At 33.3% G+C, this 16,402-nt stretch overlaps 1 protein-coding gene across 1 annotated transcript; it reads right to left on the bottom strand.

Moving 5' to 3' along the window:
- Positions 1 to 467: 467 nt before the first annotated feature.
- LOC141641329 (protein FAR1-RELATED SEQUENCE 5-like) lies at positions 468 to 4,601 on the bottom strand. Its single transcript, XM_074449997.1, has 5 exons — positions 4,568 to 4,601; positions 3,358 to 3,688; positions 3,210 to 3,276; positions 1,455 to 2,577; positions 468 to 1,141 (listed from the first exon to the last, which is right to left on the bottom strand). Exons 1-5 carry the CDS (start codon positions 4,599 to 4,601, stop codon positions 468 to 470), a joined length of 2,229 nt encoding a protein of 742 aa, XP_074306098.1.
- Positions 4,602 to 16,402: the final 11,801 nt, after the last annotated feature.

Here is a 16,402-nt window from a genome sequence, read left to right as displayed (position 1 = left end):
ACACTTTAAAAACAAATTACGAAACTATAATCCACTGATTACAAAACTTTAATGATCAAACCTTTTCGACAGAAAATGTACCTTTAATACTGTTTTCTGAAACTTCAATTTACTAATTGTGAAATTTTATTACTTACTTCATTTGTACTCCAATTTCTTAATTTCGTAAACTTTAACAACATATTACGAAACTTTAATTCACTGACTATAAAACTTTAAAGATCAAACCTTTTCGACAGAAAATGTACCCGTAATACTGTTTTCTGAAATTTCAATTAACAAATTTAGTCACTTTAAATCAAAGTATTTCTTAACCTCCCACAAAATAAATAAAACCTTCAGACTGCCTGTTCAACCTTTCTTTCAACAGTTGCAAACGTTAAATGCAAAAGATACATTGTTCAAAGTTCAAATGCAAAACAATTAACCAGTACTGAAATGTTTTCCAACTCCTAAGCCATAAAAATCTATTCTTCTGATGCATCCTCTTCTTCCCCCTCCTCTTTCTCCTCTTCGTCCTCTTCCTCCTCCTCCTCTTCTTCTTCTTCACTTGATTCTTGCAATTGTGGTGGACGCTCTGCAAACGGGTTAGGGTAGTTCCTCCTGTCGTGGTGCCCCATTTGCTTGCAATTATTGCACATCCGTTTCGGCTTACTTGCAATTGCAATCGCCTTTGACTTCCTAGACAATAACCTTTTCCCACTACCCTTATTTTTCGAATACTTAGGTGGTAGTATAGTGATCTCCTTACTTGCTTTACAGCCAAGTAATTTTTCCATTTCTTCTTTTTTACTCAATTCATCAACTGGCGGTAATAGCTTTTCTCGAAAGTCTCTAATTAGTTTGGAAAGGCTCTCAACATCTTCCTTATCTCTGCCACCAAGTAATCCAACGGTCTCATAAACTTCTGACCACAGTTTCGTCATCTCAAGCTGTTTTGCGTCGATGATATCCATGTCCACAATTTCCTCTCCGTCATAAATGCACTCAGTTCCCCTCACATCATCTTTCTTCCATCTCCTGGCAACTGCATATTCCGGAATTTTTTTTACACTATTGTCCGAATAAATCCAAATTATATGTCTGCATAGCAGTCCCCTACGCTCAAACAGTCTACACGTACATCTCGCCTCGAGTGTACCTGTGTTATCATAAACGAAAAAAAAAATTAACTTTACGTTCACGGTTTATAACTTTATTAATTGGAAGGAAACATGGATGCAACCAACATTAACATAGTTTCTAACAAACAAACAAAAATTTAACTTTAAGTGCACTGTTTACAACTTTATAATTTCACTGTATCAGTAGGTGAATAATGAACATTAACATGGTTTGTAACTTTTTTACACTTTTAGCAAACTTTATAATTTACAGAGTTAAACTTTATTACTTGTTGATAAAATAAACTCCAAACACAATCATACCTGGGTTAAACTAAACTTCAAAATTACGGCTTCTCTCTGCATCGATCACGGTACTCACCTCTAAGTTACCCAATACCACAAAACCCTTGCAACTACATGTACCAGTGGAGTACTTCACCTCCTCTTGAAACTCCTCAAACACGTCATGTGTGTAAACCCTTGCCCCGTCACTCTCTATTGCCAACTTAGTAGACAGGTTCGGGTTTGATTGTCGGTTTTCGTTGTCAAGTCTCTTTGTATTGTGTCTTTGTTGTTCCATAGTACTTTCAAAGCGCATCCAAAACTCTACCAAAGTACCAGATTTGTGCTCAAACCGCTTAAAAAAACTGTTCTCACTCTCTGACCTCTGCGTCGTCCTCATTACAGCACCCATATTCAAGTCTTTACAATGGGCCATCACCCACTGCTTCCTTATAGAGTAGCAGTCAACAAACCACTCAACATCACCAACTATATGTTGATCCATTATTTCTAACCACTTACCATCAAACTCCTCCGCTACAAGATTCTCGTCCCATATGATAGCATTTAATTTCTCCAAGAAATCCCGGTAATCAGCTCGCGAGCTACCATACTTAGTAGGCACCTTATTCATAATATGCCACATACAAAACCTATGTCTTGCTGTCTTGAAAACAAGGCGAAAAGCTATCATAATCCCTGGATCCTGATCGGTTATTAAATACTCTGGTTCCTTACCCCCCATTGCAATGAGAAACCTATCAAATACCCACTTAAACGATTCATGATTTTCTTTTGCAATAATTGCGCAACAAAAGGTTACGGATCGTTTATGGTTGTCAACACCAGTGAATGGAGTGAAAACCATTGAGTACTTGTTTGTCGAGTAGGTAGGGTCATAAGAAACAGCATCACCAAATGCGACATAATTCCTCCTAGCAATACCATCAGCCCAAATTGCCCTACACAGGCTACCATCTGAGTCCACATCATAGTCGAAGTAGAAACCTGGCTGAGTTTCTGCCATGCTCTTGAAACGATCAATAAAAAGCTGTCCATCCCTCTCGTGAACGAAACACTTAATGTCTCTTTGGAATTTCTTGAAGTCATTCAAACTAGCTCCAATATTCTCAAAACCCTTAACAAGCTCCTTACACATTCTGTAAGTCTTTGTTGCTCCAATATTTAGCTACAAAGACAACCAAAAAATGAAATTTTATAAATTGTTAGTTTAACAGTTTACTAGAAGAGTTCATTATAACAACAACGAACAAAGAAGCTTTATCTCAGTATATTCATCACTTTAACAAAGAAGCGGAAAGATGAAAAATAATTTTAATCCATCACTTTAACAAAGAAACCATGTCCTAGCTGAAACTTTAACAATAAATTACGGAACTTTAATTCACTGCCTACAAAACTTTAATGATCAAACTTTTTTCGACAGAAATTGTAACTTTAATACCATTTTCTGAAACATCAATTCACAAATGTTGAAACTTTAAAATTTTTCTTTTTTTGTACTCCAGTTTTAAATTTTCTTACACTTTAACAACAAATTACGAAACTATAATCCACTGATTACAAAACTTTAATGATCAAACCTTTTCCACAGAAAGTGTAACTTTAATACTGTTTTCTGAAACTTCAATTTACTAATTGTGAAGCTTTATCTCAGTATATTCATCACTTTAACACCAACAGTCTCTCCACTGCCATTTTTTTTTCTTTAACTTTTGAAAATGTGTATAAAACTCTACAAGACTGCATAAGAACATCAACAAACATTTAAAGATGTATAAATAATTTCAGTTTACTCACCCTTGAATTTGCGACAATCAAACCCATGTGAAACTTTGAAATGTTTTTCGATAGCTTCTGAAACTCTCTATATTTGACAGATACAAGCTCATGATTATGCCCCTCGTGAAATTAGTCTACTAATAAGACACCTTTCTTAAAAAATAACCTAATTCTAGCCTTGCACCCCATTCTCTTTAACTTAGTTCTCCTTTCCTGCTTCACCTCATTCCCCTCATTACTTATGTTCTCCTTAGTTATTGGAGTGAAACCTTCCCTGTTACACACCAGAAGCTTCGATTTTATAGTGCCATCACGCCACTTCTTTGTCGTGTACTTACGCACATCAAATCCAATAGCAAGTGCGTACACATTATAAAAAGTAATAGCTTCCTCAATGTCCCCAAACTGCATTCCGACGTACGGTGTAAAAGCATCTTCCACCTGCCTACAAAATTCCTCCTCCGTAACAGGTGCTTTTGGTGTACCATCATCTGTCACTGAACAATATCAAACAACAAACTAACTTAAATAGGATTAAATTTTTTGCATTTAACTTCTAGTAATTACAGTCCAACTGTTTAATTGGTAACTTTAACTAGGATTTCTGGAACTTTGATTCCGTACTTTCATACTTATACAATCAGTTTGTAATTTATAACTTTAATAATGTTGTACAAAACTTCAACTCTCTACTTCTGAAACTTTAATACTACTCTTTTTTCCAGTTCAGACTATAATTCAGTTAACATGAATTAGTAACTTTAACTCAAACAACTAAAACTTTAATTCACTTTCGTTGAAACTTTAATAACTAAGCTTAATCACACTTTAATAATCAAACCTGAAATTTTCTCAAACGCCCAAAATATGTAACTCTGACGGGAATTTTTAAAACCTTAAATTACAAAAACTGAAACTTTGTTATTTAGTTACTTTAACTGTGATTTGTGAAACTGTAATACATAAAAAATGAAACTTTATTACAATCTACAACTACACCTTAATAAAAAAAACAAAAAACACAAAAATCAACGCCTAACTCAATCTTTCCAACTGTAATTCCTCAGACCAAAAACTTTAACATCATCACAAATATACAATGACACTTTCGCCTTTAACATATCAAATTGATATAGACAACAACCCTGCAACCTTTGCTTTCAAGTTCCTTCAATGGTCATTAACGAAATCCTATATTACATTACAATAAGAATCTTCAACAAAGAAGCGGAAAGATAAAAACTAATTTAATAAAAAAAATACAGAGAATAAAAAACACATGCAAATTTAGATCAACAGCTTCAACTATATCTTCAAAAAACAAAGTAAAGAAGAAAAAATTAAACAAAAAAGCGGAAAGATAAAGACTAACTTACCATTCTCCACTGCTACAATATCCATACAAGACATGTTGATGAAGGAAATAAAGGATATGATTATGTTTCTGATAAGTTGTTGTTCAACGAAGCCGAGACAGGATTAGGAACAAACGGTGTGCTTGAGAAAACAAAAGCTGAAAACAAAAGGAATAAGATGGAACAGTTTGCACGAATGAATATGAAAAAAAAAGGAAGAAGAAAGGGTTTGCACGAATGAAGATGAAAACAAAAGGAAGAAGAAAGGGTTTAAGTTGTTATGCGTGAGAACATAAAATAAAGTGATGGCAGTTGTTGTTATGATTGCAACGTAATCAGTCTTGGTAGAATAAAAAGTGTGCTCTCTCTAATTAATTTTTGTTTTTTATATTTTTTTTTGTACTAAAGAGCCTCTTAATCTCATCCATTGATTTTTCCTAATCCAATGGCTAACAAAAGGCCTTAGGGACTTATATTTGGGGGTGGACTCATTAATTTTTGTTATATATATATATATATATATATATATATATATAGAGAGAGAGAGAGAGAGAGAGAGAGAGAATCGGGATCCGGTGAGAACTACTAAATATTTGAGGATTGAGTAACGAATGAAATATCACACCATAAAAAAAAAAAAACAATATCGCGAGGAAAATTGACAAAGAAAACCCCCTAAAACCCCAAAATCAGATCAGTTTCTCTCTCTAAAAAAATTAACCAAAATCAGTTCAAACATTTCAAACAAAAAAAAAATCACAAATCCACTCTAAAATCTCGCTAAAAATTCGCAAAAACCTAAAAATTCAAAGACGATTTCAAGTGCGTTTCAATATTCTACATTTATTCGTTCACTAGATTCAATAATCTCACTAGAATTCTCTCAAAAATCGTTGATATACATTCGTTACTCATTTTCTTTAATTTCTGAGATTTTATTTCAGCTTATGTATTATTAAATTGATTATACTTGTTGATTTTGTTCGAAATTATTGTATGTATATGTTGAATTAGAAGAATTTAATAGGATTAAATCAAAATGTCGAAGAATTATTATTTGTATCATCCAGAAATTTAATTAATTTCGAGCTTCATCACTCTCAAATTACTAATCGAATCGTTTATTTACATCCTCATTTTTCCTATTTACCTTCAATTTTGCGATTTTTCGACGCAATTTTCAGTGCGAATCTTACAACAATGGCGACGAAGTACATTATGGTCGAAGCACTCCCCATATCTTTTGTAATTGCTTATTACTGCGATAATTTAATGTTTGATCAGAAGATTTTCGGAGGTAAACCCTAATTTTATGCAATTGTTTTGACGATTAAATGGAAATGTATGTGGATGATCTGATATGAAATTGTGCGTAGGAATGACGCCGTCAACGGTGTCGAATAAGGAATTGTGGCCCGAAATGGACAAGGCATGGCTGAGAACTGCGGGTCCACCTGTTGTTATGAATCCTATCAGTCGTTAGAACTTCATCATTAAATCTAGTGATGATTCTTGATTGTGCTTCTGTGTTTTCGTTATTATTGGCATCGTTATAGTTTATTTTTGTAAATGAAAGCTAATTGAGTTAGCTTTGATTTCCACTTTGAGTCACACAATATAAGCTTCTAGGTTATGAGATTTACTCATTTCTTTGCTGACTGACCTGTAGAGAAATCGTTCTGCGCAGTCTACTTATAATGTCCATATTTATAGTTATAGAGCAGCTATGCATATGAATCCAAGTTCTAGACTTAAATGACACTTCAAACTTTCCAATGACATAATAATCATAGGATTTGAATGATTATAACTACTTATAAAGCCTCGAACTCGGTTTTGTAAACTGAAGGTTACTGTACAATGTTGCATTCCAATTGTTCATAGTGTTTGGGTTGTCTCAAGGCCATTTGTATTAGTATGTAGTTCAGCGGCCTTACCCTTTAGCTCCTACTGTAGTTGTTATCAGCATTAGAACTCGATAGAGTCTTATCACTGGACTTAAATTAACACATGTTGAGGCGGATATGATATGTTCCCTAAGGTATGATTATCCCTTACAACGGAATGGAGTGTGCCAGTAACGTTGTTACTTTCGAGCTTCTATGTATGACGTTGTTAATTCGATTTCAGGCATGTTCATTAACTGTCTCTGCCTTGGTGCGCATCTTCTTGGCCAAGTCCCGCGAAGAAAGGATTGGTGTGGACTTGGATACACATTTCAGTTAGGTTACCAACTACCTTTTCTCTGATAATGCTGTAATGCATTTTGATTGAACGACATTTAATTAAAATGTTATGGCAACATGGCGTGTTGAGCAGAGAACTAGACGATCAATTTTGTATCAGGTAAGAACTCTGAAATCCACATACCTTTGTTATCTATTATATTCAGTGTTTGAAATCAGTTTTATTTTTGTGTCATTCTAATATAATTAGAACTCAGAAATGGCTGGTTATCCGATTGATCAAACCGCTGAGGGCCTTACGGGTTCCCTTCTCTGCTTATTGTTTGCTTCTAACTGCAATGTGGAACTGAAGTGTTACTCTTGCAGGAATATGTGACGAGTATTGCAGAAAACGGAGTGCAACCTGATCATGCTTTTCTAGGCCAATTCGGAGTATGTTGGAGATACAGGATAACCCAAAGAGAATATGAACATATCTGATCCGGCAGGTTCCTCGTATTTTTCATTCACGGGAGGTATGTTTTATGCACTAAATAGGGGTGAAAATGTGACGGGCTATGCCGCCATTCAGTGTGCCATTTAACGTGCCACGCTCAGATTTTGTCAAAAATCACACCTTATACAAAATAATAGCACTATTTCACAAGTGCTTTAAATGACACTCCAATTTTGTGATACTATGAAACAATATCAAAACCATTAAAATAAAATACCACAAGTTCTTAGAAACAATATCACAGTTTGTTATTAATGTGTTTAACTTACTACTGACATTATGTTTTTGTTCTTTGTTTTCTTTTTTTTGCAGATTTATTCACTTGCGGATGTTGATTAAGAGCTTGTATGCATGCTGAGAAAGTCTATATTACATCATCAACTTAGCAATTTTGTCTTTTTTTACTCATTATACGCACATATACAAATTTTTTTATGCTTAGATGTAATTCTAAATGGCAACAATTTTGTATTCTTTCTCCATTTTTGGTTAACAATATCATAAAACTTTAGAATCAATAATATAGTGTTAACAAGATTTACCTTTTGTATTTTACAATATCACACGTTATTGTAAACAATCTCACACTTCATTTGAAACAATATCACCATTCTTCAGAAATAATATCATCACATCACGCTTAATTATAGACAATACTCCTTGTGTGATATTGTTATACAATATCACATGTACTTATAAACAATATCACTCTGTATACAAAACAATATCAAGGTTAAAAGTGTTTTAAAAAGAGTCTCCAATTTTGTGCTACTAAGAACCAAAATAATAACCAGGTATATAAAATACCACAAATCATTAGAAACAATATCACACTGTGTGTAAAACAATATCACACTATATACAAAACAATATCATCACATCACGCTTAATTGTAGACAATACCCCTTGTGTGATATTGTTATACAATATCACATGTACTTATAAACAATATCACTCTGTATACTAAACAATATCACGGTTAAAAGTATTTTGAAAGGGGTCTCCAATTTTGTGCTACTGTGAAACAATATCACAACCAGGTAAATAAAATACCACAAGTCATTAGGAACAATATCGCACTGTATGTAAAACAATATCACACTATATACAAAACAATATTGAAGTAAAAAGAATTTTTAAATCCCTATCCACTTTTGTTATATGAGAAACAATATCTAGTACGCTTGTATCATTGTGTCTGGCTGCATTATAGTCTAGATAACTAAGCTTCAAGCCAATACAAGAGAAACAGTGGATAAACAGCTTTCATTTTCACATTTGCTTGAGAAATTAATACATCTTAATATACATAATAGTGTGAAATACATATCTCAATCTGTTCATCGAACAAAAAGAAAATGGAATGTACAGAACATCGGTAAAAGAAGCAATAACTTGGGTATTCAGTTGCACTATTCATCTAAACCCGCCTAAAGATAACTATTAACGTAACGGGTTGGTACATAACATGGTTAATTCTATTGTGCGTGCTTCAACTGTGATTTTGATGTTGTCTTTCTAACTTTAATCTGCAATAACAAGTTCAGAAAATTAAAAAATTAGGACATTAAAATTAGAGTTTATAGAATAGTCTTCTTTTTTTTTTAACCAAAAGAAAAATGTTCCAATTATCAAAATCCGAGACAACACTAATGTGTATGTAAGTAGAAAATTAAAACTTGTCAAAAATAGTTTTGTTGATAAAGATGATATTTGAAGTAAGCATGTTCATATTACTGTGCCTCTCTTGTTTGATCAACCTGCGAATTTTCAAAATAAGAAATAGTAGACCAATTAAAAATTAGAATGATATACCTTTAGCTTACAGATAAGCTAGTCAGTATAGCGATAAAACCTTATACCATCTCACTTTACTAGACATGAAGTTGTAGTAAGGTATACATGAGTCCTAAAATAGCCTCCGCAATGTAACTATAATGCTAAGCGGAAATCTGACTGACTTGTACTTACTTTTCTAACAAGAAGGGATTATTATACTCAGAGATAAGACCAACTATAGGGATTTGAGATGCTAAATTCTTAAACAACACAAGAATGATATCACAAATGTCAAACAGGTTTTGCTGCACATCATCGAAGTCGCATTTGTCAAACACCAATCAGTAGACCAAGAATATGGAACAACAAACCAACCAAAACACATCAGACCAGATATGCTGCACAGCACAACAATCAACTTAAACATGGTCTTACCTAGTTTTGAACTAAAAAATCAATAGAAGAAATCAACAAGAGATTTGAGTAATATACCTATTAACAACCATCTTTATTCTTAGGATACTGATTCAAAAATCAAACTTTAATCTCGAATCACACATGAAATAATCAAACAGAAAAATGAAATACATGTATAACAAAGAATTACAGTATTCGTGTTATTCACTCAAAACAACCGATAATATCAATTGATTAAATATAGCACAAGTAGCCGAATAAATTAATCGACAAAGACCTAATTTTTCCAATCTAATTAGTTGAATGAATAATCAATCTATACATAAAGATGAATATTTAAAATATCGAATCAACGAACCTCTATCACTGCGAAACTCAAATTGAGAAACTGAAAATCGAAGTTGAATCTCCAGTGCGGTAGTGATTTAGGGATAATTATCGATTAAAAAGGAAAAGAAATGAGAACAATACATCAATTAAATAATAAAAGATGATAACAATACCTGACATTTCAAGTGCTAGAAGTGATGAAATCAAATTTTATAGCTTGATTGAGAAGAAAACAATTGACGTAGCAAGTTAGGTCATGAACTAAGAAGCGTTAGAGAGAGAGAGAGAGAGAGAGAGAGAGAGAGAGAGAGAGAGAGAGAGAGAGAGAGAGAGAGAGAGAGAGAGTGAATGAACTAGAATGAAGGAATTACTGGTTATGATAGTATATATAATAAGCTGTAAAATGACGAAAAAACCCTTACTAATCCGCGAGTGATCTAAGTCGTTGATCTCTTAGATCTAACGGATGGTATTAATCCTCAATCTCAAATATATGAGCCATACTTACATGATTCCATTCCCATATATATATATTTATATTATACATAATAATAAGTTTCTAAATAATCAAATTAATCAAAATCAATCGTTATAATGATTATTATTGTTATTGTTGTTAAATTTGGAGGTTTTAAATTTGGAGATTGTTGATTTTTCGAAAGTTAGGATTTGTTTGATTTAGGGGTAATTTTTGGGACGCGAATAACTAAGTTGTTATTCCGGCTTAACGAAATAAGTTTAATGAATAATTACAATGATGCAAAGGATGATCTGTGAACTCTCTTTTTTTTTAGCTTTTGGTGAGCATTGTTAGTCCAACTTATTTCTGGTGCCTTTTAATGTTAATATATTTTGCGGAAAATATTCGGTTTGATAACTATGGCGAATAGTATTGTAAGACTCGAATTTGGGTTTATAATTTGGAACCTTTGATATTTTTATTTAATTTTGTAAGACTTGAATGCTTATTTAAATTTGGGTTTCATTTAGAAATTTGTAGTTTTTAAGACATGTTGATTTTAACGTATAAGACATTAATATTGGTTGTCATTTTACGATTTTGTGGCCTTTAAATTACCAAAGTTTAGATATAGGTTATAATGTTCTTCAAATTCCCTTTATTTTAATATGTATATTGATTTTTTTTTTTGCCATGTCCGTGTCCTAAAAATTTTAAAGTGCCGCATCGCGTGTTCGTGTCGTGTCCGTTTTCGTGCAACCTAGACGAACACGAATTCAAATGGCAAATGACATATGCAAATATCCAAATATTGCGAGACCTTCACTACTCTTAGACTTATTTCCCCCCATTAGGACGACGATAATATAATACGATACTGGGCTAACCTGGCCAGACTCTCGGGATGAACGTTTCCCGATTTGACGTGCGATAAATGTTTTGCATCCAAGACTCGATCGACAAAACGGAAATCGAGTACCCCAATTTCGGCAGAACTGCATGAAAGAGGCGGAAATAGAATGAGGTAGCCAAATCTCGGCAGAACGGCACGAGAGAGACGTAAACAAGTCAAACAAGAATGTATAGCATGATAACATTTCCACGAGAATACGACTCATCACAAGTAAATGTTCAAGATAAGCATTCCATACTTGAAACTTGATAAACAGCCGATATTGAACAAGTTATAACTCGAATATAAATTATACTACGCCATTTCATACTCTCATAACGTGAATAAGCATTAAAGTTTATGTTTGCACGTTACTTGAACAAAATATAAATAATGATGATTAAGTTAAGCGTAAGAATCACAAGTTGAATTGGCGCATAACTCGGGCGGGATGTTATCATCTCGGGCGAGTTGCGAGTTGGTCCTTAACTTGGGCGGATTAAGACTGTCACGGGCGAGTTGACGCTCAACTCGGGTGGGTTGCTTCCAACCCTGGCGGGTTGACGAGCAGCTTAAGGGTGTTTGGTCCCTAGTCAGTATCTCGGGCGAGACAGCCCTGGCTCAGGCGGGTTGACCCGAAACCCGTGAAAGAAGGGGTAGGTCAAGCTTAGGACGAGTTCTTTTGAGACGGGACTCGTTCTAAGTTCATTCCACCCACTTCATATACGAATGAGACGGTTTTATTCATATTTTTCTACCCATTTAAGATCATAAACATGTCTAACTCAATCTCTTCCAATTAATTAACTTGACATGTAATTAAAACAAAGCAATAATCATATGACATAATGAACATGTTAACTAGGCATATTTAAGACAAATTTTCACTAGTTATCATATGTAAACAACCAATTTCACCCAATTAAAAGTAATTATAGCGACATGCTCAACATTCCTCATATATTTAAGACAACATTCAACAACAATTATGCAAGTAAGAAACACGTATTAACATGTAAAGTTACCAGCTTTAACAATCAAAAGACTAATCTTTCACAATTAAAGCACATAATTGATGTAATATCTAGTAACCTATCACCGTTACCTTTTTGCTCTTCTAATCCTCCAACGACTCGTCTATCTCGTAGCTATCCGCTTCCAGGTCGTCCAAGTCTCTTCCTAGAACGCACAATTCAAAGAAAGTTTAATATACTTCAACCCTAAAAAGATGAGTTAAAGGAAAGTAAGAAAAGCTGCATATTTCTTACTTAGGAAGATGGAGAGCGAGAAGAGAAAAAGAATGGCGCGAAAATGGAGGAATTTGGTTAAGAATTGGAAGAGTTATGTGAGGTTTAATGTTTAGAAATGGTGGGTTTTCAATGGTAACTTGAGAAGAAGAAAAATTCAGAAAAATAGGTTGAAGAAGGAGATGTTAGGGAAGGGTTTTTATGTAAAGAAGGTGGGCAAAGAGGCCTAATAACAAGTATAGGTCCAAAAAAACTCAATTTGAGTCGAGAATGACTAGAAACTCGACCAAAGACTAACAAAGTGTCCTAAATGGCCAAGATGCGTGGTCATTATTATTATTACACATCTAAAGCAATATTTTTATAACAATAAGTTTTAAATATATTTAGTAAAATAAAACGACTAAAGCATTTTAAAACTATAATGTGGAAAGCGCGGGTGTTAGAGAGAGAGAGAGAGAAAGAGAGGTTATTGTGTCAAGGAAAATTCGGTCATTCGTAATGAAAACGTGGTCTACAGTTACTAAAACGTCGTCTACATAAATTAGCTCCTTTTCATAATCATAAGAAATCCAACTGCAACATGAAATGCAAGACACTTAAACCAAATAGGAATTCAAACTCAAGATGATCCACAATACTTAACCAAGTATGATAACAAGTAAAGGAATCACAATACTAAATGACTAAGAACAACATCAAGGTTAGACATTTATGATAAATGACACAATACCAAGCAAACCAAACCAATACGATAAAACTCAAATCCTCCTGATACAGCTACGATACCATATATGTCCCTAGTCTAAACCCGGTATCAGACTCTCAGTACGAACGTTTTCCAATTCGACGAGCAATAACATATTGCATTTACGTGGCCCACACAACCATGACCAGGGGTCGAGTAATATTAATCTAGAAATGTGACCAGCACTACTATGGCTAGAGGTCCGAAAGGAGACGGAAAGTACAAATCAAATAAGTAAAGCAAAGTACCATGACACCGTATCGCACAAGCACATTTGACGATCGGTTTAATCAAAGCAAGCGTGAGTGTGAGAATGGACAACCACCATACAAATATTCCTCTTATTTTGAGCCGTTGCAAACGAGAAAAGGAAGAATTTTCAGAATTTTAGAGAATTTTCATTAATTTGTCTCTCATCCCTTTAAAAAAAAATTGGTAAATTTTGGTAAATAGCTTATTTTTCCAAATAGTTAACTGAAATAAAAAAAATTACGTAGGTTAAAGGCAAATATTTATTTTTATGTTGTCTTTCTTTTTTACCCCTTTAATTTGCAATATTAAATAACTTTTATGTAAGTTTAGGTCAACTTTACCAAGTATTAGCTACATTTTCAACCTGTTTGTCAAATATTTTTTCTATAATCAACTAATTTATCCGCTCCTAATTTCTGACTACCTTTTCAACATGCTTTGTAGTTTTTAACTAATTATTTATGTTTCAACTAAATTATTAGTAAGTTTTACCAAATAGAACCGATTACCTAATTTATCATTTTCCATCAAATTCTTCCAAAATAGAAAGAGTAATGACTTCACGTAATATTTTAAAGGATTGATATCTAACTCATTTCAAAATTGAAATTTAAGCAAATTTAAATAATTTTTTCACTTACCTCATTTCATGAATAGATCATTTCCCTAAATTTTTTTCGCACTCTAGCAACAAATCTTGTTCTGCCACTACTCAAACAATCCCTCAAATTCTTAACACTTTTGTTCATATTCAATAACGATATGCACTCATATCAGAATACCTATCGGTTCAATTTATCATTTCACCAAATAATACTTCGTCAACCATGAGGCACTCACCTCATAATACATTTGTTCAAAAAAAAAGTATCCTAATTAATAAGATTATTATGTCAAAAATATAAAACATAAAATAAATACACTGATAGAATCTTTATTAATGATTTAATGTATTAAAAGACTAAAAGTTAAAAATTCCAAATAATCAATTTAATTTTGTTTCGCAGTATATTTTCTACTGGGTATAATATATTTTGTATCGTACTTTTCATTTGTCTACCCTTTAAATAAATAAAAACATATTATATCTATTTTTTTATATTTTTAGCCGTACTCCTCTCAAAATAAACAAATTCATTCAATAATGGATAATAATTTGAGTATAAAACATTTGTTAATTGTATTATTATTAATTAATTTAATATTTTTTTTATGGTCTTTGTAATTAATATAGGGTTTGTGTTTCAATTAATTTAGAGTCTATGGTAATTGGCGAAGGAGGTGGTGGTGGCTACCTGGTGTTATACAACGGTAAAGTGATGTCACATGCTGCTGGCGAGAGAGGCGGGAGAATGAGTGTTTTTGATGAATGGGAGAGGCATGACTGAATGGGAGAGGGAGGCATTAGAGGATGTACGCGAGGATGGGGAGAGGAAGTCGGTGGCCGATAGTTGGCGTTTCTTAGGGACACTAGCGCATGTGGTCAGGCGGTGGACAAAATGGAAGATGATCAAGGGTGGTGGTGTTTGGTGAATGGGTTTTATGTATTTTTACTTTTTTTTTGTTTGTTTTGTTTCCTTTTTTTTCTTGAGGTACTACACAATATGTTTGATTGTTACATTTATTTTCGCAAAATGTGTTATTTTTTCTTTTTGAATATTATTTACAAAGTACATTATATTAGTCGTAGTACAAACACGTCATACTATATGTACTACATCGACAAAAGGAAAATAATTAATGTACTACATTAAAAAAAAAGGTGACGGTCGTGACTCGTGGTTGACAATGATGGTTGACGACGGTGGTTGGTGAGAGGGAAAATGAAAGGAGATAGGAAATAGGAGGGAAAATGAGAAGAATATAATGGTCTAAAGTGTATTACAATGAGTAAATGCGTATTTGATGTGCCTAATTTAGATATGATTTTTTACTCCCTATTTTAGCTCAGTTTTATTTGATTATTGCACTTATATAAGTATATTTGTGAGCTAATTCCGTGTTCTAGGTGTTTTACTTGTATTCATCTCATTTTGTAGGAAATGAAGCATTCGGTAGCTTTTTCCCGTCAAGTTAGCAAGCACCAAAGTTCACGAGGCTAATGAAAACGAGACTTGACCATAGAGGGGCATTTTGGGAAATCCCGAGCATGGAAATCTCGAGCATGAAGAAACCGACTTTGGTTGGTGGACAATTAATGAAATGAAGCCTAAAATAAAGATTAATGAGCAAGCTTAGGATTCCCATTTTGCATTTAGACGAGGGAATTAAGAAGAGTTGAGACGGGTCATTAGATTCCCTATGCTAATTAATCAAGAATTATAAGAAAATAGTCGGAATACCATGACCCCGATCGGGGTGGAGTGTCCTCGATCGGGGTGACCCCTCTTTATGTCATTTACGTTTCAACCTCTAAGTCTTATATAAGGAGTGTTGAATCCGTCATTTAGGATATACTTTTCATACACTTTTACATACTCCATACGCTTTATTTCAGTTTTCAGAATAAAATTTAGATTTCCTTTAACTTTCTTTAGTTGTTACAAACATTTCCTTTAAGAATTTGAAGTTATAATACAAGTTGCATTTCAAGTTATTTGGGTTTTTATCTTGTTCTTCATATTCAAGTTCCATTTACATTGTTACGGTAATTTAATTTCTAGTATTGTTTCGTCTAATTTATATGTCATTTTGTTGTTATATTGTTATCACTATCATCATGTTTATTATATCATTTGTTGTTAGCTTGGTTTTTAGTTTGTGTGAGTAGTTCATTTGTCTAGGGATTAAGGGAGTCATGCATAAATAGTACTTGTAATTATTGAAATAGGATGCTATAATATCGATTAAAAGTTTCTATCACATGCTTGTATTGTTTTAATAATCTTTGGTTATTGATCACAATCCTAGATTAAATTTGTTAATTCACTTTTAAAAGTCGAGAGGCACGAAATTGAATTAGACTAAGTATGTTTTAGTAGACCGATCTAGTAATAGCGAGAGCTCGCTAGAACCCGTTCTATGGTTGACAATATGGCCGAGAGGTGGT

The sequence above is a fragment of the Silene latifolia genome, chromosome 2 (genome assembly GCF_048544455.1).
Source record: "Silene latifolia isolate original U9 population chromosome 2, ASM4854445v1, whole genome shotgun sequence".
Taxonomy (NCBI): domain Eukaryota; kingdom Viridiplantae; phylum Streptophyta; class Magnoliopsida; order Caryophyllales; family Caryophyllaceae; genus Silene; species Silene latifolia.
This window is presented reverse-complemented; position numbering and strand designations above follow the sequence as displayed.

What these genes read in the sequence shown, in the direction of transcription:
- LOC141641329 (XM_074449997.1), bottom strand. Translation starts at nt 4,601, where the DNA reads ATGTCTTGTATGGATATTGTAGCAGTGGAGAATG. An exon ending in GGGTGCAAGGCTAGAATTAG is followed by an intron (nt 3,277 to 3,357) that starts GTTATTTTTTAA and finishes TGTCAAATATAG; the next exon opens with AGAGTTTCAGAAGCTATCGA. An exon ending in GATCGATGCAGAGAGAAGCC is followed by an intron (nt 1,142 to 1,454) that starts GTAATTTTGAAG and finishes ATGATAACACAG; the next exon opens with GTACACTCGAGGCGAGATGT.